The sequence below is a fragment of the Gallus gallus genome, chromosome 4 (genome assembly GCF_016699485.2).
Source record: "Gallus gallus isolate bGalGal1 chromosome 4, bGalGal1.mat.broiler.GRCg7b, whole genome shotgun sequence".
In the NCBI taxonomy this organism is placed as follows: domain Eukaryota; kingdom Metazoa; phylum Chordata; class Aves; order Galliformes; family Phasianidae; genus Gallus; species Gallus gallus.
The window spans coordinates 57,682,308-57,709,591 of NC_052535.1; the positions used below are offsets into that span (position 1 = coordinate 57,682,308).

Here is a 27,284-nt window from a genome sequence, read left to right on the forward strand (position 1 = left end):
CTCAACGATCTCTGTGTGTCTCCTCCAGCTCAGGGTATTTTATGCTTTTGATTCTATGCATGTGACACACAGTGAACTTGGTCTCACAGCAGAAGCTGCACCACCCAGCTGAGTTAGGTGCTGGCCAGCCTGCTCTCAGCTGACAGCAACATGCCTCCTGCTCACAGAGAAGCGGGCTGACAGCAGCAGGCAGCCTTACCGTCAGAGGGCACCAGCATGCTGTAGGAGGCTCCTTCCTGGCGTGCCCAGGTCCTGTTGTGCCTCCAGAGCTGCACCTGCAACACAGACATGGGGAGATCATTTCAGCAAGGTGAGGATACGAGACAGATTGTCACAGGCAGCACCAGCTATAGGGATCTATTTCTGTACCATATGACAGGCAAGATGTGCTTCTGAAAAAGCCCCTTTCCTTACCAACTCTTACCTAAAAGGCAGAACCTTCTTTCTGGAAAGTATAAATGCTGTCAAAGATATAAGGGACCTATAATTAAACTTTTTTTGTACTGCACAGTTTAAATAACTCAGAGAAAAAAGGGAAGGAAAGAAAGGTGAAAAATTAAAACAGTGTTACTGAATGGCTTCATGCAACTCTCTCTCCACATTGTGGTGCCTTGAAGGCACAGGAGCTCTGCAACACTCAGCTTGTAACGAGCCCCAGAACCACATGCATCACTTCACTGCAGCCTCACTGTTCAATCACAAACAGAACATACTCAGTTGTAGCAAATAAAACAAGAGCCAGTGCAGCCTGATGGCACTCTTTGCTTCATTACACACCACTAACCACAATTTCAGCATTGGCATTCAGGGCATTAAAAAACAATGCTAACAAGGCAGCTTGCCAAAGCTTGCCAGGCACAAAGCATCTCCTCTCCAACAGCTGCTGGTGCACTGGGGAGAGTTGACCAGGACTGGTTGTTTCCCAGAAAAGGTTTGGATGTAACACGGCATAGCATCCTGGAGGCCAAAGCATTTAGGAACCTGCAAGCCAAAGCCATGTGAGAATGCGGGGAAAGCAAGCTGCAAAGGAAGGAGGCCTCCACCCTCACTTGCTCAGGATTTAAAGATAAAAATAAGTCACTCTGGGAACATCAGACACTGAGAAATTTGTACATTATAAACTTTAGGCACCAGAAGCAGTCAGAAACCTACATAAACAGCAAAATACCTAAACACAGTGGCATTTATTAAATACACAAGCAGGAGCAGTCCCAGAAAGACAAAAAGCCAACAACACACACTGCAGCTTGCTCATGCCCTTACCTGAGCAAAAGGCTTTCCCTGTAATAGAGCACATTTGCACACACCTACCAGACCCCACCTACAGGGGGCAAATACACACACACACACACACACACACACTCAGAAACATACATAAGGAAACAACATTCAAAACGTGATCTGTTTTTCCACAGAAGATCCTGAAACACACAGAACCGCCCACGTAAGGGAGGCTGTTAAGATTACACAACTGTAAATACCTGTTACTTGTTTGTTCTAATGGATATTTTAAAAAACCCACAGTGCAATAGAGTATAACTGAGTTCCAAATAACAAGCTCTTTCTACACAAGCATAACTGGGAAGTGCGAGGGGCTGACTGATCCTTCTCTGTGCATCTCCAGGTTTGTACCTCATGTTTCAGTGAAGCCATTAAGCCACGTCCCCTACAGCAAAACAACTGTCCCCTTCTCAAGCAGCCTGGCACAGCTGCTGCCTTGCCGCTGGCACAGAAACGAAGGCAGCCACCACCATAGCTGGAAAGGAACGCTCGAGCAGGGCAGGGAAAGACCAGAATAGCAATATCATCTTCATGTTTCAAAATAAATAAATAATCTCTAAGGAAAACAAAAAACACACTGCCTACCTACATAGCATTTTCTGGCAGTATCTGTTCCGGCAAGCAATCTCTTATGGTGTTGTCTGACCGCTGCTGCAAACTGAAGCTCAAGTTCATGTGTAACCAGTTTGATATGAAAGCTGGTACCATCATCACTGCAGGAGGCAGCAGGAAAGCCTCTCATCTTCCTCTGCACCACGTATGCAAATACAAATCGTAACTCCTGCTCCGTGGAAAATTACAAAGTAGGTAGGGAAGGCAATAATAAAATAATATATACATTCCTCATGAAAAAGCTACCTTGATATTCTACAAAAAAATTCACCAGCAAACTCTCTAAGAACACAGAGAGCACCAATGGCTTTATTTCATTTTGGCTTGCCATGCCAAAAGATTATAAAAATAATCTGAATCAAAACACAGCTGGCCAACAACTCCATATTTGAAACCATTTTGACGTGGCTTACAGAAGCCTCAGAAGATACAGCAGCTTTGTTATTTCAACAGCTAAGATAGCACGCTGCTCCCACAGCTGCCCACTCAGCTGCACTCCCTGGTGCAGGGCTTGCTGTGCCCTTGTGGTCCCAGCAGCACCTGAGCAAAGCTCATCTGTCCTTATAGTGTCACACAACGTCAGTAATGCCTCAAGACAAACTCATGAGTGGCCTTTACAAAAAAAATAATACTACAGTCTCCCATATCCTCATTTCCTCCTCTCTAAGGGAACAGAAAGAAACTGAAATAGAAAAACACACTGTAATGCAATATGCCACTAAGCATCAGCTTCTTGGCCTTATTTTAAATAAGCTGCAGTAAAACATGGTAAATAAAAGGCATCTTGCAGCAAGCTTTCCAACAGGCATAGTACAGAAAACTATTGACATGTTCCATATTAACCAGTGTGGCTTTTGGTTGTTTTTTTGTTGTTTGGTTTCTTTTTATTTTCTGTGTGTTTTGTTTTGCATTTTTTTTTTGTTTTAAATCTGCAATAAACACAGCCAGTCCTCTGCACAAGAATGATGTCTGCTTCAGTCTGATTCTCTAAGAGAAGCAAACCAACCAATCAACTAATTACAGAATAAACAAGCTGCAATGTGAGAGTCAGCTATCCCCAGACATTTCAGAACGGCTGAAAACCAAGGGAAACAAAGAAACATCCAGTATTTCCTCTTATTGTTTTAGCAAACGTTCTTTCCTTTCCCTTCCTACTGAGGAAGGAGATCTAGAAGTCTTTTTGCATCCAAAGGATCAGAAATCTTCCATCTTCATCCAGGTTCAGTTGAATCTAGCCATCCAGAAGGTGCTGTCCTTCCCAACCTACCTCCTCTTTGGGACAGAAGAAAGGATACAACACCTAGAACTATGCCTGCAAACCCAAGAGGGCTAAGATTTGGAGATAGAGGGATCATAGCATGGAGAATGTGCTTGTGTTTTATCAAAAACAAAAGCAAGCCTACCCTGAGAGCTGTGCCATCTGCTCTCTAACACCACACAGTGAAAAGAGCGGTCTGTCAGCACAGACGGGGCTTTCCATTTCTCCCACTGAACACATCTTTGTTCTTACGTTGTGCTTTCTTGATAGAAATCCCAACCTGGGAAATGCTGCAGTATTTGACTTTAAGGATAACAAGAGAGACTTTGTTTTAAAAAATACACTTATAATATATCCCATTAGATAAGAAAATGGACTAGCTGAATCTTTTCCTACAAAGGTCCAAGAAAGTGCACATCTTAATGCATACAGCTGCTTTCATATCTCTCAAAAACATGCTTCTATTCATCTCTAGGGGAAACAGTAATTCTTCAAATTGCCAGTCAGGAAAAAATCTTGTTTATATTGCAGAGATAACAGAAGAGAAATAACAGAAGGATGCAAAGTCAGATTAATACACCTGCAGCTTTACCACAGTTTTAGCCAACTCCTGTTTTCTTCTTAAAGCACTTATCTGATTGAAAGCCTTGGGCAGGTTGCAGCACATAGGAAAAAAAGACATTATTCAGAAAACAGAACTGCTCATCAACACTTCCATTTAGAATGGACTCCTCTACTTAGAATATGACTAGCCATACCCATGCCCCAAACCATAAAAAGCAGGGAATATCTCAATATACCTAAAAGAGGCACTTTGCAAAATGTATGAGTATTGTTTTCTCAGGTCTTTCTTTATTTTAACTATGCCTTAAGGCATTTGAAGCTTGGCTGAGCAAGAATAAAGTGCCTGGGAAATCAGATTGATGCCAGGCTTAAAATTAAAATATACCACGGAGCATAGCTTCTCCATTTGGCTCAAGTGAGGAGAAGGCTTCCTCTGGTAGGTTGAGTTTGTTTACACTTTGGAGGGATATAAGACAGGAGAAGAATAAAAAAAGGAAGCTAATCTTTAGGAAAGCTATCAGTGCTGGAGCCGATACTCTTCGATATCTTCATCAGTGACACTGACAGTGGGGTTGACTGCACCCTCAACAAGTTTGGTGATGACACCAAGCTGTGGGGTGCAGTTGACACACCAGAGGGACAGGATGCTATCCAGAGGGATCTAGAGAGGCTTGAGCAGTGGGCACAGGCAAACCTCATGAGATTCAACAAATCCAAATGCAAGATCTTGCTCTCGGGTTGAGAGAACCCTCACTACCAATACAAGCTAGGAGATGAAAGAATTGAGCATAGCCCTGCTGAAAAAAGACCTGGGGGTAATGGTAGATGGCAAGCTGGAGATGAGCCAGCAATGTGCCCTCACAGACCAGAAAGCCAACCGTATCCTGGGCTGCATCAAAAGAAGCATGGCCAGCAGGTCGAGGGAGGTGATCAGATTCTATGAATACTTTTTTTTTCACTCTTTCAAGAGTCCTTGTAGCTTCTTTAAGTAGGATTCAGATGTGGCCAAGAGATATATCCGTGCTCCCTGTGCCTCACAGGACATTTACATCCTTCGCTTCCAGAGGGATCACCTTCTTTTTGTTGACCTATAATTATTATGGTTTTTGAACATATCCAAGTGACACCACCATACTGTTGAGATGTAGAGATTACACCTCTACATTTTATCAGTAATTGTATTTCGCTCTACAGGCTTATGATGCTCGAACATCAGTGGGTAGGAGCATCTTACACAGCCTCCTAAAACACATGGCATCACTGAATTCACAGTTACTTTTGTACCGTTACTTCACTGACATCTTATTTACGAATAAGACAAGTACAGTTTAGTAAGTATTACTATCCGTTAAATTGGTAGCTCCATTAGGCCCTTACCGGCTCCTCTCCTGGGTTTGTGAATCATTAAGATTTAAAATGGACTATGGTGTCTTTTGCACAGACTCCCTGTTTAGAAAGAAGACAAATTTTCAAGTGAGTTTTACAAAAAGAATTTGCTCCAAGAAGATAAATCACAGATGAAATGCAATAGAGATAACAGCAAAAGGTTTCATACAGCATGAGTATAATAAGTGCTTAAGGATTCCCTGCAATCAGAAGAAACTGCTTATTTTCTTCTCCTCTTGGTCAAGCTAGCCTGTCATTTCCTACCTTGTATTGTATCATGCATGATTAGCTGTTTCCTTACAAAACCGCCTACCGGGCAGACTCCAGCTTTCGTCAAATGGCGATAGCTGAATTTCTTTCCTTTCTGTTTTGAAATCCTAACCTGTCAGCTGCAGGCAGTTTCCAGGCAATCAGTAAGCAGCATTTAGAAAAAAAAAATTGCTTGCTTTTTTGTTTCATAATTAGGGCATTCATACTGCTGTACAAGTAACACTCACGTGTAGGCAAAGTAGAGTCAGAAGTTTCCAAGAAAAACATTTACTGTCTTTAAAGGACTCAGAGGCTATTTCTTCCATGGAAAGACAGGCAACATCAAATGCCTTCCCTTGGCCTAAACTAGACAGCCCTGAAAGCCATGAGGACTGTGCTCCTAACTCTACCCAACTGTGGACTGTGCTCCTAACACTGTCCAACTCCTAATTCATTGCAAAACTTCCTTCTGGTAAGGAACAGGAACCGTTTAGGGTTAACCCAACAGGATCTACTTCTGTTTTTCTGATAAACACTCTTCATCTGTCAGCCTCACAATCAGCCCCAGAATGCGTTCCAGCATCCCAAAGCCCATAGCAAGAAGAGGACCTTGTGTGTTGTCTCAGATGCCAAGCTGGAAGCAAGCAGAAGCCATAGGGCTGCCAGTCCATGCCAGTCAGGCAGAGGCTGAATCCCAGTAGGAAGCCCCACTGTTATTCCTTGCTCCTTCCTGCTAGATTTCCAGTAGCTTTACATGGGAGCTTATTAGTTGAGAATCATAATAAGCATTATTAAGAGATAACATGAGATATCCAGAGACAAAAATGTTCATTCAAACCAGCCAAGAACACAAAGACATTCACATTGGGGGAGAGACCTATCATGTATCCCAGTGCCCACCCAAGCCCACCTGACCAGTGTGGTCAACCAGTAACAAACAAGCTGGCAAATGGAAGAAGATGATCTCAGCGCAGAATCACAAAGATTTCTGCTTGCCATCTGTTCTGTTTCTCCAGCATGCTGCTGCACTGAGTAAAGAAGACAGTCCTTCTTGTTGTCTATGAGATTAAAAGACAGGAATAATGGCTAATAAGGCTTTCCTCGTTTCATAAATTAAACAACCCAAGTTTGCCTCCCTGCAAACAGCCACCAGAAGGAAGGCAGGAGCCATGCATTTAAATGCGCTGCCTGTGCCCAGCCAGCAGGGAGCCAGTGAGGTGCACATGCACATAAGAACACAGCTCTTCCTTCCTTCCCAGGCCACCAGCAGCCAGCGTGAAGCCCCCTCAAATGGCCCAGAATCACACGCTTGGGTTCGAGACAGCTCCTTGGAGCAGCACATTTCTGACAGAGGGGTACACGCCGTACCTATCCCACTGCAAATCTCTCAGCTTTTGCACTAAGGTGAAACATTGCCATATGTCATTGCATAGAACTCAAATGACAGTTCTCCTCCGCTAGAAACAGCTCATCATTCTTTGCATCTTCGAAAATGCACTACACCAGGACATTTAATGTGGGTTTTGCAAAGTCTGGCAGCTTGATGTCTTTGTCATGCAGTAGTTCTGTTTTGTCTCACAACTGTCACTGTAATAAGCATTATGTACCAAAGATACTCAGCAACATAGCTTTAGGAGATCCACTTTCACAGCCTTCAGCTGTTCTGCTAAAGGCAGAAAAGAGCTGCAGCAAGTGGAAGTGACAAGCAGAGCACACAGGGTTAGCTCAGCACCCAGCTCCCCTCCTGTGGCTGCACAGACGAAGCCCACTCCCTTGTCTGACATTGGGTTTTCCCTCCCAATGAGCTGATGAAGTACAGCTAAAAAAGCAGGCTGTTCTGTAAACTTGAGATCCAAGCTGACTGTAACACTGCCATCGAGATGAGCAAAGGGTGGGGATATTGCCAGGCTTGTAAATGCACATTTGCCTGCAGGCACCCAGCACAGCACGATTCTCTTTCCGCGTGCTGCATGTCCTTCCCAACAGATTCAAATAACGCTGACTGTGACTAATGTCACAAGATGAAGCCAGACTCAATACATTGATGTGGTCACCCTAAAAGGACAAGGTTTTTCATTCTAAATATTTATTGGATTGCTGTCTAGCGCAGTTCCACGTCCATCCAGTAATGAATTCCCACCCTCTCCTTGGGGAAAGTGTTTAATAGCCAAGAACATTTCACTATCGAGGAGTCACACATGGGATATCCAAAGTCTCCTTCTCACTTCACCCTTACCCCCAGCCACACACACAGTTACTTTTTATTTTCTATGCTCTTACCTCTCATGTCTGTTGATGTATGAACTTCTGTAGTGACTGCCTAGGCCAGTTATGTGTATTTAATCCTTACCTTTTTTTTTTTTCCTAATCAATTAATCTCTACAGCTTTTAACCACTGATACTGCTTGTGAGTTCTCTTCAATGATCAGTGTCTTTGAAGTAACAGGAAGCCTGAAGACAAACACATTATTTCTCTCGCTGCACTACACCAACACTGCAGCTCAAGCAGCAACTTGGTTTTCCAGTAGCTCCCACCAAACATTCAATGTGTTTTGTACCAGGAACTGGACCCCAACTGTCTCCACTCAAGAAGCAGGTCCCTCTGCAGCCATATCCCAGAGAAACACAATCCCTGCATGGTTTATTACCTCAGGATACCGAGGAGTGAAGAAAAGCGAGACCAGAAGCAGCCTGCAGTGGGTAAATAATTAACTATCAGAACAATGCCAACCTAATTCTCAGCTTGCTTCTCCTCTCCTACGCTTCAGCATGACACTTTGATGTCTGAATCTGGTAGCACAACGTACCCACTAGTGCAGGCTGGAAGCAAACGGCTCCTACCAGCAAACTACTTTCTTTAAAACTATTTGGAGGAGACAGAGGGATGACATTTCCCAGCTATGGATTAAGTGTTCTCTGGCTGGTTATAGACAAGCTTTTGGCCCAATCAGTCCCCTGTGGCTATGGGCAAAGGTCAGCAGAAGGCAGCCCTGAATACTGGTACCTCCCAGCCCTGGTGCTGCTTGGTCCAGAGAGTGGCCAGCCCTTCCCTATCGCTAACGTGCAGCGACACCCCACAGTTATACTGCTTCCATCAGAATTGTTTTGGTTTTTAAAATGATGATTTTACAATCTGCTATTTCATCAGAGCAATGCCAGGATGGCCCCCCAGCAGACACCTCCAGGTTCACAGCAAGCTGCACATCTCCTCACTGCAGCAGCTGTTGAAGCACTGTATTCCTTGGATAGCATGGGACTCACTCTCCAGGCACCTTATTTGCATGAGTAAATTTACTCCAGGGCTGGTAGCAAAACAGGCCATTACACTGCATTTGGCAGCAGGTGAGAAAAAGCGATGCCCCATTTCTTTTTCCTTCAAAGCTCCTAAACCAGGACTAATACCAGTTGCTTGGACTTCACCAACTCTAGGGCTTCGGCTGGGAAATCCCTGCCATGGGAAATGCAGGTCCCCAGCACCAGCCACGTGACACCCTTCTTACAGGAACGGAGCAACTGGGACCAACTCATACCACCTCTGCTGTGATGAGGACCAGCACTGGAGGGGAGCAACCTTCCTCACAAACACATAGCATGAGAATTCTTGTAAACCTTTCTCACATTATAACATCTGCATTGTCTTGAAAAACAGCATGTTAGACAACCTGCAGTAGCTCGTAGTTAACACGTTTATAACTCAGGAGAGCTTTTCTGGAACGCAAAAGATCATCTCGCTTTTCCAAGCATGGCTTACTAACAGTCTAGCAAATGAGCAAAAATTTATCTAATTAGCAATAAAAGAGCCATGTTTGCAAAGTGCCATCCTGGAAGAAAATACAAGGGAAAGAACATTTACAGTCTCTGACACCAACATGCTTTGCTGCAGTGTGCTTCTGCTGTCTGCCAGTTCCATGAGGGAGGATCTCATATGGGTTAATGAACTCACTGAAAATCTCTTTGCTCACTTGTTCTGTGGGCATGAAGGGCACAAAGAGCCCCACCAGCCTCTGTGCTTGCTTTCCCCATGTCTGTATTTTCCTTTCACACAGAATAACACTATTTAAGTTCAGCTAAGAATCTGCCTTCTTCCACATCTACGTGCTGCATCTGAAGTCTCTGAAGCAATCTGCCAATGCTCATATTTAAGTAGAGGCATTAATTAACGCTACAAAACAATTATTTAATCTGAATGGGATATCCTGGATATCTCTGCATTTGTAAGGAGATAAAAAAAGGCCACAGAGTACGCGTCTCATTGAGCAAAGTGCACCAAGCCAGTAACAACACAAACTACTCACTAAATATTGACAGTTTGAGATAAACACCAAAGTCCAGCAGCTCTATTTCCGCCATTTCCTTTCAATAAGCACCTTTGTTCAACATTTCCCTTCCTCTACACATGTGCTGCTGAGGTTCAATCATAGTTAATAGAACTTGCATATGAGATCTTCCTGCTGGCTTCCCCTGGAGCACTGTGCTGCTCTGACAGCAGACCCCGACCCTCTGAAGACTGGAAAAGGTACTGTCTATTTTCCTTAAAGCTCAAGTCCTTGAGTCAAGGGACAACACAGAGGTGTCCCTCACCACCACAGAGCATCCTCCAAAACCCAGGAACTACTAGGAAAACCACAACGGCCAACAGCAGTACCTAAGGGCTTGAATTCCAAATGCTGCACAGCATCCAAAGTTATTAGCACATGAATGATCAACATCAGCCTTTTTGTTCAAGATTGTTCATAACTTCTGATAGCATCTATTTTATTATGTTACTGCATGCAGCTACCTGCAGTATTTCAGTTCGGAATATTCACAACTTGCACAAAAGCTTTTGCAATACATAAAGAGAACTACAAACTACTGATGGTTAATGCCAACAGAGACCAGACATGCTGTAATGGTTTGTGGTGGAGCGCATACTCATAAGCTCGGCCCTCCAACAAGCCCAAAGTGCATTCATATTTGAAAGGCAGCAAAACCATGTTTTTCATCAGCTGGTGCAAGGAATCCCTGAAGACAGTTGCATCCCTGCTCACCAGGGGACTGACAGCCATTGCAGAAGGCAAGGCAACCGCCACACAAGGAAACCAGCTTTATGAAGTGCTGAAGAATGGCACTATTGTAATGGCTTGCCCAGAATAAAGTCCTATCAGGGTGTGGTTTACATCAGATTATTCTTGCTTTACACTTTCACTGTCATGAAGGATAGCTTGGGGTCAGTACTCTGAAGAGCATGCATGGCTCAACAGCTGCAATTCACTTTCACAAGGCCTGGGCTCTTTTAATTGATTAAATTAATTAAATTGATTTAATTTTAATGTAGGATTTAACAACAGGGTTTGGTTACCGCACACAAAAGTTCCTCACAAGAGAGTCCCAATACTTGACTCAGTTTTTCCTGTTTGAACATGCAGCGAAGTGAAACCAGAGGCAGTCAGAAGAGAGACACTTTACCCTCCCCTCTGGTATCAGAAGCAAACAGATGGCTCAAGATCGTGAGTCGCTGTGCCTCAATGCCCTCCCAACTCAGACCCAGAAGATTTCCTGCTTCTCATTACCAATATCAGCACAACAGCACTCTAAGAACCCATTATTATTGACACTGCATTTTTATGAAAGGTGTGTTTCTTCCAGCAGGCTTCTATTCTTGTAATTATTTTCATTTTACTGTTTGCAAACTCCTCTTCCAGCTTCTTTTGCTCTCAAGGGCATGGCAAAGATAGGATCTGCAGAAAAGGAAACTGAGCTACCCTGTAGCTAAGAGAACATTTGCCATCTTCTCAAACATTTTTAGATACTCTAACATATCTTCTTATACTGTGATTAATTTAAAACTTGTCTATTTGCTATTCACCTGCACAGCCCAGGCTAGCCCAGACCTCTACCCCATCCCAAAGAATCACTTCAGCATGCAGCGTCTGGCCCACCCGCCTACTAACCCACTGCTGCAACAAAAGGACACAACCAACTCCCCCTCTGCCCCAAGGCTGCAGCACTCAGAGACACCCCAGCTGCAAGGCTGGGTTTACACCAGCTGTGGGAGAGGCAAGGTGTGGAGCATGAGGGCCACAGAGGGCTCTAGGAGGGCAGGTGCTCAGGGACTATTTAAACCTATTGGTAAAGGCGAGGAGAAGGTTTTACTAAATAAAGAAATAAATAGAAGTCTGTCTTCCACAGATTACACTATGGGATACGGCATTGCTCTGCTGAGAGGCTGGTGCAAAAAGTAAGTAAAGAATATCAAGTAAGAGATAGTTTGCAAGAGAAGGTAAGAGAATGAGACAGGTCCTAGAAAAAAATAGAGAGAAAATTTGTTCACAGGACAGTGGCTTTGTTCATTACAGCATAAGGACGTCAGCCCAACAGGTGACTGCACCCTCCGTGGAGAACATTTGTCTTTTGCACAGCAGAGCACTCTGCCCAAACTGATTTCCTCATGATATATTATATTTGATTTGCCAAGAAGAAGAGCAATTTAATCTCTCCTCCGCTCAGGTAAATACGTGAGACATCTAAAGATGCTTTTGCGATCTCTAAATCAACCTCATGGTCTCTTTCTCTACAGTTAAGCAATAATAGAGAGAGCAGGAAGATGAAACTGTTACCTGCAGTGCAGAGCAATGAAACATTTCATGCAAAATGACATAATACCTCCTCTCCACCTGACAAAAAATGTGAAGGCTGAAGTAATTTTGATCTAAAATGACCAGAGTGCAAATGACAAGATAATTGCTTCAAAATTGCTTATCTGAAATTGAGGGAAAAAAAAGTTACAATCTTGTCCGTGTATAATGTATTCAATTTTTCTGTCCTTCTGAAGATGCACCGTCTGCTCATTGTGATAAGCGCGGCTTCTAAAAGTGCAAGTTTCCTGTTTTCACAGCAAATGTTTCTTTTTTCATCAGAGGGAGCACGACACATTCCCTCCCCAGCAGCAGGAGGTTGTGCACCACCACACCAGCACAAAGCTCTCTGTTTACCCACGCACTGCCTGCTGACACGGCCACGCAGAGCATGAGATCACTCCCAGTCAGCCAGGCGTGGATGAAGAATCGGTTCATGGACCAAAAACAAAAGATACAACATATAGCAGGCAAGTGGCCAATCCATGTTCATTTTTAATTTCTATTCTCTTCTTCAGCTATTGTTAGAGCAGATAAAGCCACTCTCAAATGAGAGATTTACTTTACAAGCGATAAACTCGACCTTCAGAGTCTAAATTCACACTTCCCCAACCCTTGGGGATCGTGGACGTCATGTCACGCGTTCCCTGTGAGCCATCTATCCTCACAGTGAGCAGACCACAGATTCCTCATCTACTCAATCAGCTACAAATGGCACACAGCAGCACATTTACAGAGCAAGTCGATCCCCCCATACTGCAGGAATTAAGCCAGTCTGGCAGACACAAAACACTCTGTGGATGGCATGCAGGAATACCTGCACCCTCAGGTGCAGTGTCAAGATGATCCAGAACGCATGAGTCAGACAAGGATGGAAAAAGTCACAGCAAGTAACTGGCAGGCCTGGGAACTGTCCTCTGCCCAGCCTCCCTGTTCCAGTACAAAGAACAAATGGCTTAATTGTTTGCTGGGCACATCACTTTAGCTTTAGGACACTTAGCTTAGGAGAAAGCCTGTCTCTTCCTTCCATCTTTCTGGAAAAGAAAAAGGAATCATCAGCCCAGAGCCAGAGCTGGTGTTAGATGCCCTTAACAGAAGTATCTCATAATCAACACTGTATTGCAACAAGGCCCAGAAGTGACCGCGGAACACCTCTGGGCTCAGAAGAGCTTACTGCCTTCTCACCTGGCTGCAGTAACTGTGCTGCCAACCAGCAACCCAATGAGAAATTCATCTTTGCTGCCGACTTGCAAGTATGCTGCCAGGATGGAAAAGACCCTGGAGAAATCAACTCCGGCTCTAGCAATTCCATTAATTTTCCTTTAGCCCATTCCCCTTCAGGAGGAGGAAGGTGGTGGTAAAAAAAAAATCAAGATTTTAATGTTTAGCTAGACGATGAGAACAGGCGTACTGCTTGCTTTCTCTCCAGTGCCAGAAGCCTTACAGGAAGGACTTCAGAAGGTGAAATCTTTACCACAATAAATAAATAAATAAATAAACCAGAACAACCAAACAAAAGAAACATCAATCCCTTTCATTCTTCTCTCACCCCTTCAGACATGAGTTATTACGGGGTTTATATGTCTTACCTTTAAGCCTTGAAACAAGATTTTGACACACAAAAAGAACATCAAGCAAGGAAAAAAAAAAAGCATTAGAAGAGACTAATGTTCTTAAGACACGCACTACATTTGTAAACAGCACTAAGTATTAGTGCTCAAGCAGTGATTTGTGGTAAATCTTCAGAGCATCCGAGGCATTTGCAGAGCAATTTTCTCAGACATTCTCTGGAGGTTTTGTATTAATCAGTCTTTTTTACAGGTACAGAAAAAAGCCTCACCTAGAGCATTGGAAGGAACAGAGCCTGACTGGGATGTTCCTCATCCCACAACGCACAAAAACGTACTCACACTTACAGCCCTGTTTGGATTATCACAGCACCACTCACAATGAAATCGCAGCATCGTTTCCTGTTACCTCCTTTACAACAACAGTGAGCCTCATACAGGTACCACTTCATGGCATGACTCCTCCTATCCCCATTTTAAACTGGAAAAAAACACCCACCCAAAACATAAAAACAAACACTGTCAGAAGGGTTACCAGCAGGTAGGTACCTACATATGCACTTCCCTTTGCCCGTTGGGTATAAGTACAGTCACTTATTTCCAAACTTTTCAGAAGCACAGCCTATTTGCTATCACGTGAGGATGCACTTCACAACATATGGTAAAATATTGAACAGCCTGAGCATGCAAAGAAGTACAAGGGATAATGAATTTCCATGATACAGACACATATCTCTAGCATGTACCTCCTATATATCTATCTCCCACATCTCTCTCCAAAAGCACGTTTATCTGAACAAATGCAGCCATCTCCCAGCTGCTAGACGTGGAAAGAGTAAGAGCAGAACGCATCCAGCAGCCATCCCCAGTGCCATTCTGTTTTTCTGGCATAGATGCAGTACCCAAAGGCAATGAATGGAACTTGCTGAGATCGGCACACTTCCTGCAGTAGATGACTAGGATCTTTTCAATGACCCACTGAAGACATTTATAAGTTAATGTATGTAAGAGTGAAAAGCACTTCCATAGACAGTTCAGGGGTGTGCATTGCGTTGGTAACATCCTCCAGTAAAAACACAAGGTTTCTGAATCAGAAAACAAGGCTTGGATCATTAAGCAAACTTCTATTGTAAGAAACAGAAGGAAAAGAGAGGGAAGCTCAACCAGTGGTCACGAATTACTTCCAGCTCTCAAGTTCAATTATACCTCACTTTCCAAAGGACCCATGTAGGCTGCAAATACAAAGCAGGGACAAAGCATGTTTAAGTGGAATACTCAACTGCCCAAGATACTCAATGATAACCCACTTCTGTAGCTGCTGCAATGTCCTGGGGTTGCTACTTTGGCGGAGTATCTTGGAAGGGGGCAGAAGTTAAAACACAGCAGGAAAAATACAACATCTTAAATTATCCTGTGGCTATTTGGACACATCTAGATTGATAATCCCCACTGTCTAAAACCAAAGGATAAACTGGAAATAAGTAAAACTAAAAGTGGTACGGCAGTCTGGAAGGAAACAAGAGTAACAAGACGTTATTAACAGGAAGGACAAAAAGCTAGGGCCAGCCTGAAGCACAGTGTAGCCAACAGCCTGTCAGCTGAGAGCATTAAAAGAAACACTTTTGACAGATATGGATGATACTGGGAAGGACAAAACCAGAAATACTCCCTGCCCCGCTTTCTGCAAGGAACCAAACCCAGTGGTTCCCCAACTGGCTGCAATTTGCAACCAGGAAAAAATCCCTTCCTCAGCAACAAGTATACATCATTTCCTAAAACGAAATGAAAACAAAAACACTTTCGCAGGCATATTTGCAAACCCATCTTGCAGCTCACACACAACCTTTACTGTGCAGGTATACAATTTAAGAGAATCCCACGCATAGAAGTGGGACACTTTCTGAATTAACAATGTTAAATAGAACCAATGCTTTGTAAAACAAACAAACAACAACAACAACAAACAGTTCTCCCATTTCAGTTCTCTCCTTACTCTCTCACTACAATCCAGGCCCCTTGCAGGAGGCACTGTCACCACATCAGCAACTCCACACAGCACAGAAACAGTTCTGCTAAAAGGGGCTGTGCAGCTGCAAGGGAACCTGGTTTTAAAAAGCTACGAGAAACAGCGTAACTCAGGCTTGGATTCCAACAGCAGCTGAAGTCCCCAGGGCTGCAGGCAGCCTCGTACAGATCTCCGCTGCATGAAATAAACCGGGAATCTCATGATACGAATGGCTGTAAAAAGCAAATTCCATTTTAGTTTCTCCGCAGTGCCAAATCTGGTATTGAACTAGATTATGTTAAAAAAAATTTAAAAAAAAATAAAAAAAATCAGCCCTTGAAGCATTTTCTGACTCAGACTGTTTATGAACAGCTGAGAAAAAATGGCCATTCTCAGCTCAATTTTGCGTTAACACATCTGTTCTCCATCATGATACAGGAAGAGGAATTCTTCCTCACAAAGAGCAGCAGAAGCAGAGCATTTCTCTGAGCACGGAGTTAACATATGCAAGGCAAGAGGAAGTGAAATAGCTGGCAGCCCTGAAGTTTGTCTAGCAAACGTCTAGCAAAATGAACCACATCCTTCTGGGAATAAAATTCTATGTAGCAATAATAAGGCCTGCCCAGAAAAAAACACAACACGCTTCACTTCGCCTGCAAAACTATGTGTCTAAGTAAATGCTGAACACTTCTCAGAACAAAAACGTCATGCTATACAGATCAACTCGTGTAACTAAAAAGCCGACTAGATGACATTAAGTATGATTTCTATAAACATTATACTGAAAGCACAGTGGCCTTAATCAGAGCTGTCAAAGAAGGTGAGGATTTTATCTAACAGCTGAGCTGAAAAGCTGACAGTTGAGGCTCCAGCTCTTCATTGTGGCAATTGCTGCTTTCACAGCAAAATTCCAGCAAAATTACATATTCCAAGGTGGCTGTTTTACTTCTGGGGTAGCTTATTTATTGGTAAGAAGCACAGCATGCAAATAGGTGCTGCGCTTACACATCTCCTCACCAGCACAGTAACACCCAGGCACCTCCATGGTATGTGACAACCTGACGTAGCCACCAAAACATCACCTCCAGCTTTGCCAATGGAGGCCCACAGTCAGTGCCACAGAAGCTGCCTGGGCACACTGATCTCCATCACAGCCTGCAGCACAAAAGCGAGCTGAAGAACATGGCACCAGAGCGCATCAAGAGTGAGTGTGACCAGTGAGGAGCTCTGCCCTCCTGAACTGCCCACGAGCACTTCACCCTTCCTTTCCAGAGCTGCAGCAAAACTCCTCCCATGCATGTGACAACAGAGTAGCCAGCAATACACACCAGCAAACAGAACTATCCGAAAACTTAAAATAAAGGGGAAAGACAAGAGAGCCGTGCCAGTGTTTAACTGCTGAGATGAACATAATCTGATGCTTTGCGCAACTCCAAAATCTAAAGAGCTGAACAGCTGAAGTAATGTGTTTCACTACTCGAAATTACACCTACAGGCCATTAACTTAACTTTTGTGATAACAAACATGTTAACTGCCTGAGCTGCTTCACAGAGGCACGCTTACAAATTTGAAAGGTGTCCAAAGATGAACACAGGGAGAGGAAAATCAGAAAGCAAGCCTCGTGTCGTCATGCTAATGGCTCTGCAGGAAAGTTAAAACTCTTAACTGCACATATGAAAAGCATTTCATGTCAACTTATTCCAAACACTTCCATTTTAGAAAAGTCCTCAACAGAACCCCTCTCCTTAAACTAGAAAGTGTAAGAATTTCACTCCTGAAATTTGTCGCTGTCATGTTCCTTCCCACTGGGTGACAGAGCCGATCATTCTCCTGCTCGTCTCTCCTCCTCCTCCTCTCCTTTTTGGTGCATCTTCCAGAACCTTCATCAGTTTTCAGCCTCAGTTCAGAGCTCTAGAAAAGCACAAAGCTTGCCTGCAAAGCTGCACCCTGCAGAAGACAGAGGTGATAAACTGAACAAGCAGCACCAGAGCGTGCTGAATGGCAGTGTAAGTGCTCACTGCAAGAGGCAACGCATTCTTAGCACTCCGCATTTAAACCTTAAGAGATGAAGGTGGCTAAGCCAATATTTATTTTAATTCCCTTCTTAAGTGTCCTCCTAACACAGCCGTGACAGAGCTGAGAAAGCTTCTCAGATTAACAGAGTAGGGCCAAATTAATGCTAGGGGATTCTGCAGGTGGCTCTTTGAGCACGTTGTGTGCAGCAATCCTTGTCAAGACACACACTTGGAGGTGCTGGGTGTCTCTGAGTGGCCACAACACCCGTGCAGGCCACACAGCCCCGCTCAGTGCTTCCTTCTGCCTGTCACCTCCTGGCCCGGGTCTTCCTTTGGGCAGAGGACAGCATCGTGGTCTGCTTCATTACAGCAACACTATCAAGTGCACGTGGCATTTCTGCTGTTAAAAATGGTCATGGAGGACCATGGATCGTCTTCCCCCGGCAGGCAGCCCATACGGCCTGCTATCCCCCCTGCCCGGCAGCCTAGGAGCATCTGTCAAGCTGCAGTTCCAGCTGCAGCCCGGGCCCAGCACAACACACAGCACCACACACAACGAAGTTCCGCAGCAACACTTGAGGAAAAGTTTTGGTGGGTTTTTTTTTCTTTTTCTTTTTTTGCTTCCACTTCTATTTCGTAACACAGCCCCGTAACTCCCCTACCACGCCCCGTGCCTGAAGAACCCCGCTGCTGGGCCCGCTGGCAAGGCGACAGCTCCCAGGCAGCCCCACCAGCGACTCGCTTGCCGCCCCCCGCCCCTCCCCGCCAGCGGCCGAACTTCCGCGAGCGGTGCCCCGCCGCACTCACCTGAGGCTCCGAGAGGGGCGGGCGACCATCCCGTCTGCCCCGCGCCGCCCGGCCGCCCACCAGCAGCCCGAGCCGCCCGTCGCTCGGCGGCAGGCTCCGCACAGCCCGCCCCAGTCCCGCCAGCATCGCCCCAGACCTCCTTCTCCGGGCTCGGCTCGGGGCGGGCGTGGGCGAGCCCGAGCGGAGGGCGTTTCCTCCGGCGGTGTGTGCGGGGCTGTTCCTTCCCGCCCGCCGTCCGCCTGGCGGTGCGAGCCCCGGGGCGCCGTCCGCCTGCTGCTCGGCCCTGAAAGCGGATTTCAATGGCTGCATCTATCAACGGGGTGAAGAAAAACCCTGGATTTCTCATACCTGAACGCCTGCTGCTTATACAGCTGATAAATAACAACCCTTTGTCTCGCACGAGGTGATTCACTAGCCAAATTACCCGGCGTGAAGGAACCTGATTATTACCAACCGGTGCTTCAGCAGAATAAACACCGTGATAGCACAGAAATGAACAGCTGAACACAAAAGAAAAACATCCCGAAGTTCAGTATTTTCAAGAGCAGTCAGTTCACAGCAGTACAATAACTTGAAGAGCAAACTGCAATCGCCATTTACTGTATATTCTCTTATCCCACCAAATCTTCACGACCACAAACAGGCTTTGTGCTCAGTGCAGAGCGATGAAGCGAGTGGGACCCATGGTGTTACAGCAGGGAAATAGGGAAGTGCTGGATTCATTGGTTTTCTCTGCTGTTGGTAATGTTCATCCACAGCAGTACTGCATACTACAAAACACAGCTGTACCCCATGGTGATGGAAGGCTCTTCAAAACTGCAAATCTGGAAGGGCATCGCTATCATGGTGGAACTCCACCATGCCTTGAACCTGGACGGCTACAGGGGTCTAAGACCCCACACTCCTTCAGCTTCCAGCTAGGGAAGGGGGACTCATGCATCCCTCTCCAGGAGCTGGGAATCAAAGTGGTATGTTGTTGTTTCTACAGGCCAAGAAAGCAGGCAGAACATTTTACCCACTAGGCCTTGCATCGCTGTCACGTTAAACCAATGCCTTTACATCACTGCCACATTAAAACAATGACCTTACCTCTTTGAAAATCCTGCCCTATGTTGATATTTCACACCTCTCAGATTGCATCATAAGGTAACTTCTGTTTCACTCTCAGAGTGAAGTGTTGTGTACCTTCTCATTTCTTAACCGTTCATTGTAACTTTTCATCTCATACCTCAAAGCTATCTGCAAAACACTTCTAACCTAGCACCATACATAACTAACACTTGACAAAGAAAATCTATATGAACATTTTGGAGAAGAGAAGGCTCCGGGGAGACCTCATTGTGGCCTTCGAGTACTTGAAGGGAGCGTATAAACAGGAAGGGGAGCAGCTGTTTACAAGGGTGGATAGTGATAGGGGGAATGGTTTTAAACTGAGACAGGGAAGGTTTAGGTTAGATATTAGGAGGAAGTTTTTCACACAGAGGGTGGCAACACACTGGAACAGGTTGCCCAAGGAGGTTGTGGATGCCCCATCCCTGGAGGCATTCAAGGCCAGGCTGGATGTGGCTCTGGGCAGCCTGGTCTAGTGGTTGGTGACCCTGCACATAGCAGGGGAGTTGAAACTTGATGATCATTGTGGTCCATTTCAACCCAGGCCATTCTATGATTCAGCAATACAAAGGTTTACTAGGGAATAAATAGCAACGCTAGTAAAACCAAGAAAATTCTTGTCCCCTGCTTATGGGGGATTTGAACCCCTGATTCAAGCAACAACCAAAAGGAATAAGGGGCACTGACATGGAAGCCCAGGTGCTCCAAGCCCCAGTGGGTAGTTCTGACATCCCATCAGGAAAAGAAATGGTGTTCCACAGGTACCAGGCTGTCATCTAAGCAAAGCAGCAATGAATCCTAAAACCGACCACCTAGAAGGCTGAATCCTGATTTCAGGCAAGTCTCACTACTCATCCCTAAGCCATTAATAAATAGCCAGAGCTTTCCAAACAGTCACACCGGTGAAACCTGGACTCCTACATTTTCACAAAGAGGGTAGCAAATAAAATTCTTTTGATTCTTTTGGATGGGGTAACAATACCAAGGCTATTTGCTGCAAAGACAAACCAACTTTTTCCACCAGAGAGAATTATGTTCCCTCCACGGGCAGAGAACGAAGATCTGTCTTCAAAATGCAGGCGTAGTAAATATTAGCTTGCTAATCCTCCTGCTGGGAGGAGGTGGGGAGGTAGGGAGAAGAGTGAGATGAGAACCATTCCTGACTTAGACAGAAGAAACAAGAGCTTTGTATTTTCTATGGAGCAGTGGATCATTCAAGTAAGATTTCCTGCCCAGACTGCTAGAAGACACAGCACCACATGGGAAAAGACCTGGACTCTGATTACAGAGATAAATTCTGACTCAAGGAATGGGAAGTGCTTAGATTGGATGGAGGGAGGATCATAAATTGCACTCTTTACTACAGAGTTGCCAGGCTGCCTAGATTGCACTGGAGTATTTAAGTCAGCAGATACCTGAATTATGATTGTAAAGGAGATTGTATCATCATAGTTCCAGGGCCATTTGAGGCCCAGCTGCAGCAGGGACCAGCAGGCCAATCTGCCATCAGCGAGACAACGGAAGAGTTTGGCTGTGCCCTTGCTGCAGCACCTGCACCAAGAGCCTTAGCCAGTCTCTAGTACTTCAGCTCCTTGACTGCACTATTATCACAAGCTTAGAAAACCTTTATTAACATACACAGTTTTCCTCACTTGGGCAGTTGTAATAACCTGCACTAGTCCTCTGAATGACTTAATATGTGAGGCAAAGTACATGTAATATTATCATTAAGTGGGACTGGAATTGGCATTTGTTGGGACCATATCACAACACCATCCTTGTATGCGGGCAGCCTTGGCAAAGGCCCCACACTGTGCTCAGGGCTCTCTGTACATTCTGGCTTCTCCCAGAAGCAATGTAACAAAACTTGTTTTTTTATGACATACATTTACTAAAAGATCCAGGTAGCACCACTAAAATTGACTGTAACAAGAAGTTAGGATGAAAAATAACAGAACAGGGAAAAGGCTGGTGTAAGCCACTTCACGTGCCACACGTTGAAATGCATTGCATAGTATCAGGCACTCTATTTCAAGTATTGTCTTAGTGAGTACTACAAGAAGACAGATGAACACCATCAAAATTTAAACAGAGAAACTGCAAGTCAGAGAAAGCAAGATATCAGCACAGCAAAGACAGAGAGCTGTTGGGTGTCTGATGCTCACCCCAGCTGACAGCACATTCACAGAAGCTACAGAACATACACGACTTTTCTGAAATAAAAAAGGTTACGATACTTTGTTCGCAAGTAATTAGGTTGCAAAACTGTTCATTACAAGAAATGATTAAATCTAAGGTCAACAATGCTGTTAAACCGATTAGCAAAACTGCTGACAGGGTGTTTCACTTGTCAAGGTTTAAGCTAATCTCTAAACATGCAAGATATAGAGGAAAGTCAGGTCAGGTTAACCTGCACCTTACAAGTTTCTCACATTTCACCCCAGACCATGTGATACCTGTCACTCTTCGACAAGACAAGATCCTGGTGCATGTTGATCTCTACTGCCACTAAATGATCTAGCAGTTAAGTGGCTGATGGGCCCCTCTATCGCTGCTCTTCTCAGCAGTCACATTCTTCTTGCAGAACCAGAACCAATCCATCCAGGCTGCTGAGGATGTCAGTCATGACTGCAAAGCAAGTTCCCACTCTTTTCTAGAGCTTGCAAAATACATATTTTGGAGGCTGAAAAGTTTAATGCTTACTTTCTAAGAATGAATTACCCTGTTGCATAAAAGAAGTCTACTTGGTAATTGGGAATGGTAATTCGGATGTGGGGGAGTTTGGAAACTCTAGTGGCCTTATTTTGAATTAGGTACTTAAATTATAAGGTGCTAGAAGGAATATACGGTACTTAGAAATGCAGTCATATCAAGAAATAGCTGAAATCAAACATCAGAACTGCTCAGAAGCTGTGCACATGCTCAGCAGCCCTGCTGGAGACATCCAGGGCACAGACCAACAGGTCCTGTCCTACTTCTCCTTGTTCCAAGCTCCACTCAGGACAACAACGGCAGTGCATTCACATGCAAAGAAGTGCAGAGAAAAATGCTTTGCAGAAGATAGTTGATACACAATAAATATGTATTTAATTTTCTAGTTATCGAAGTTGTAAAGGAAAGACAACAAAAGACCCTGCAAGTGGACATTAATAATCATCAAGAGTAGAGGACCAGAGCAAAAATTAAATAATCTTACAATAGGGTTATTTGTTTTTTCACTGCTCTTGTAGTATCTCTTGTACACAGTACTAATCATGTGAGAATTCACTTGTTACAATTAACCTTTGGTCTTTTTGTGGGGAAAAAAAATATCTCAGAAGCTTGCAAGCAAATAGAAGATACTATCAAGAGACTTCTAATTCCAGTTATTTATAGTAGCCATAGTAACCTTCTAGACTCCTGCATTTCACTATAAACATAACATCAGTTTAGCAAAAACTTCAATTTATTTAAAGGCTGCAGTTTTTTATTCTAGGAAAAAGGCAGGTAAAGAAAAATTTATCATTAAATCATTGCAGTCTCCCTCCCCACATACATTTACAATTCTCAATGCCACTGTACCAAAAAATACGTTACAGTCTCAGAATTATGTGGGTCCAATGGCCTTTATATTACCCTCTTCTAGTTGGAAATTTACCTTTGTAATTCCACAGAAGTAACTACATGCACAAATCAGAAGCAGATATCATGGTGCATCTAAATTGAAATATGCTATTGTCATTTTTGCAATTATAATATTCTTGAGATGCTCTGCTCTTCAACAAATAGCCTTCGTTACTGCAAAGCCATCTATGAACAAGCACATAAGTACTGAAATCCTGATTTAGAAACAACATTCAGCATTGCCTCACACATTTATTACATGTTAATTTACTAAATTGAATTTTTTTCCTCAAGTAAACTTTGGGCAACTCAAACACATTTAGTTAAATACAACACAAATTATACTTTCCCCAAGCAACAACTTAGTGCTAACCTACAGAACAATACTTGAACATTTCACTAGTGTAGCTTTTAAAGTATTTACAAACCGTAGATAAACACAATGGAAAGTGTAACAAAATGGCAGCGTAGCAAGGTCTTAAACTACAGAGAGGGATAGCAGGAGGCACAGAAATAAAAGAAACAAACTGCTTATCTTAGGTATGTAAATAACTGCTTAGGCCTTAGGTATGTAGGGATCTTCAGAGAGATCCCTTTGCCTCCACTACCAACCTTTAAGAGTTCTGGGAAGGAGTGGATCCTAGCTCCATCTCTTCATGAAATTTCATGTTCATGAAATGCATCTGAGCTCCCCTGGATTGCCCTGACTTCCTATGAGGTGCCCAATCACTGTTTCAAGCCATGACAGCATTTCCACTACACATAACTACTACATTTTTAGTCTTGACTATTCAAGTTCTGTTTTCAGGGGATATTGTTGTTATGTAACACGTTAATATTTTAAAGACTACTTTAAAGTAAAATGTAATCATACCAATTATCATTTACCTTTTGGTACTTAGTTATTTCGTTTTCATAGAATGGCTTCAGTTGGAAGGGACTCCAAGGATCATCAAGTTCCAACCCCCTTGCCATAGGCAGGGCCACCAATCTCCAGATCTGGTACTGAAGCAGGTTGCTCAGGGCCCCATACAACCTGGACTTGAATACCTCCAGAGACAGCAACCACAACCTCCCTGGGCAGCCTATTCCACCACCTCATCACTCTCTCTGTAAAGAACTCCTCCAGCATCCAATCAAAACCTTCCCTCCTTGAGCTTAAAACCATTCTCCCTTGTTCTATCACTGTTTACCCAAGTAAAAAATTGACTCCCCTCCTGTTTATAAACCCATTTTAAATACTGGAAGGCTGCAATAAGGCCTCCTCATAGTCTTCTCTTCTCCAAGCTGGACAAAGCCAGTTGCGGAACAGATGCTCCAGCCCTCTGATCATCTTCATGGCCCTCCTCTGGACCCTCTCCAATGGCTCCACATCTTTCCTAAATTGGAGGCCCCAGACCTAGACACAGTACTCCCGATGGGGCCTTACAAGGCCAGAGTAGAGAGGGACAATCACCCCCATCCCTGCTGGCCACCCCTCTTCCGATGGAGACCAGGATACCATTGGCTTTCATGAGCTGCACACTGCTGGCTCACATTCAGTTTTTCATCCACTGGGACCCCCATGTCCTTCTCCACAGGGCTACTTTCAAAGAGCTCTTCTCCCAGTCTGCATACATATCCAGGATTACTCCAACCCAAGTGCAAAACCCTGCACTTTGCTACATCGAACCTCATTAGGTTCACATGGGCCCACCTTTTGATTTTGTTGAGGCCCCTCTGGATGGCATTCCTTCCTTCTAACAGGTCAACGGCACTGCTCAGCTTGGCATCATCAGCAAACTTGCTGAGGGTGCGCATCTTAGGCAAGCCTTCCCTCCTCTCCTCATTCACCTCCCCTTCAATATCCAGTGCCTCAAACCTATTACTTAGGGACACCTGGGGAAGTGAGGTAAGTAGGGAAGGGGTTCACCCATGACACCAAGCCAGGACTGTCTTCCAACTCTCCCCATCTATCAGGTCCCCATCCTCTGACAGTGACAGGGCAGGGAGTCCATTGCTTTTTGGGGACTAGCTCCTTTGCACCTTCCTCTCTAGTATACCAGGGAGTTACTCCACCAGTCAGTCTCTTGCTCCAACTCCCTGCTGGCCCATAACCTCTTCACCTCCTTCATAAGCTCTGCCACCAGGCTGAGCACGTCTTCCAGCTACTTGCCACCGCTCACGCCACGTCAGCCGCTCTCGCGAGAGCAGCCAGACCTGTTCACGTTCTCGGGGTTCCCCTGGCAAAGGAACCTCCCGGAACCACGCTGTGGCTCGACGTCTGTCACTGCGGTTGCGGCCGGGAGGGCTCCTGTCGTCGGCCACCAACCACCATTTTAGTCACATCTCATTGAACTGAAGAAACGAAGCTGGGAAACTTAAACAGCAAAGTTTTGCTACCCTCGAATTCAGGCATTCTTAATTAGCGGCGCTGGGGATATTTCTATTCCACGTAAGATGACGTGATTCAGAGTCCATTAGATTTCCACAGACTGTACATATTAGTCACTTACCCGCGAGGTAATTAACATACACACGCCTTCCTCAGGGAGCGATTGGTGAGGATTCCAGTCTTCTATTCCCTGGTCTCTTCTGCCGCCTGGCGTCCTTTTAGCACCATAACAGCCCAGTCTTTGCCTTCGCCCACCGGCCTTCCTCGCTCGCCCTCTAGGAGAGCTTCCTTGACGCATGCTCAGTGGGAGGATGCCTATTAGAACTAATTTATGGGTACCCAAATCCTAACATTTGCTCGCTCAGCACTCGGCCGTTATTTCTAAACATCTGCTCGTCCTCGGATAGAGATAAGTTCAGCAACCTGTCTTTTAATGATATATACTGGGGTGCTGGAAAATAAGGAGGATAGAGGGGAGTACCTTGACGCCTGCCTGTTGCATCCCAATCTACTTCTGGAGTGACACAATTTGGCCTTGCATGGAGGCTTCTTTTCATGTTTGATAAGCCTACTTGAGCCTCTTCGTTGTTGTGTTTCATTTGCAGAAGGTCTCTTGTTAAAACAGGACAGCCTTGCAACGTGCTTTCTGGTCTGTAATGCTACATCCAGAACTATTCACAACGTCTAAAGGCTATTGCAGTTTTACAAGCAAGAAATAATCACATCATACAACAATTCAACAGCTATATTTCTAAAAATACACTACTAAAATATATTGTATATTTACTTCTTCAAATCATCATTAAGCAAACAAAAAACGCCAAATAGTAAGCATGAGTGGCTATGCTTTGTGAATTATTTCTAATATGCCTCAAAACAAACAAACAAACAAACAAACAAACAAAAACCCTGAAACCAAACCATCTGTATGGGAACTGTCGAATCATGGCCTGAACCTCTGATTGACCACCTGAGGCAAGCACTGAGTCAGCCGTAGGAGCACAGGTGAAGGCAATTCAGCTGTGTGACCGGAAAGGGTGGAGCCTGGCTGCACCTCTCCTAGACCCCATTTAAGGGCTGACTGCCACCGAGGAAGGATCTTTCTCTGGAGGTTGCTTCTTGGGGAATTTTCTTGTGATCTTACAATGCAGGTGAGCATTTTACCATTTATTTCTGATTATCTTTTCCAATGTGATAATCTTTCCAGCTCTGCTCTCTTGAAAGACCAACCTGACTTCTCTGTGTACTTACTGGTACATCTTTATACTCATTGTTTATGCACTCTCCTAATTTGAAAACCAAATTTTAAAGTCTGGGGTACATCTGACTGAAAACACACCATTAATTTAACAAAGCATTAGCAAGAGCAAGGTTTCAGGAAGGTGCAACAGTTATGTCATTTTACAGTTTTACATTAAAAGTATCTTAATGCCTTTACTTTCATTGCTACCAGTTCATTTATTCCCCCCTCTCCTGTCTCTTTGTTCCTGTTTATATCATAGCAGAAGTCAGTGCATCAAATCAGACTGTGTGACTACCTATGTTTGCTCTAAAAGGCAGACAAAACAAATTACAGAAGCCTGGACCAAGACTAGAGCAGTTTACAAAAAACAAAATAAGGTCAAGAGATATGCCTCTTTTAGGTTAATACAGAGGGAGAGTTTTAGGAACTTCAGTTATTGTGTTGATAGCTCATTTCAGATTATGCAGTGTTTTTCTCTCCCTTCCAGAGATCTGTGAAATAAAGTGGTGAACATGTTCTCTTCAATATGTTGTTCAGTTAGAGTCCAGTTGCAAAAACATTATACTTAAATATGAAAACACGTGAAAAAGC

The 27,284-nt window shown here is 44.3% G+C and overlaps 1 protein-coding gene across 3 annotated transcripts in view; it reads right to left on the minus strand.

Annotated features, from left to right (window-relative positions):
• MCUB (mitochondrial calcium uniporter dominant negative beta subunit) overlaps nucleotides 1-25,752 on the minus strand; it is a 34,265-nt gene extending 8,513 nt beyond the window's left edge. The window contains exons 1-2 of one of the 3 annotated variants that reach the window (XM_046940589.1): nucleotides 25,572-25,752; nucleotides 200-275 (exon numbers count right to left, since the gene is read on the minus strand). In XM_046940589.1, the coding sequence (XP_046796545.1) occupies nucleotides 200-275; nucleotides 25,572-25,748 (253 nt within the window). In that variant the 5' untranslated portion in view covers nucleotides 25,749-25,752. Of the gene's footprint in view, nucleotides 1-199; nucleotides 276-1,870; nucleotides 2,037-18,363; nucleotides 18,747-25,571 lie in introns of those variants that run through there. The other 2 variants (XM_420651.8, XM_040699417.2) reach the window with 2 other exon arrangements.
• Nucleotides 25,753-27,284: the final 1,532 nt, after the last annotated feature.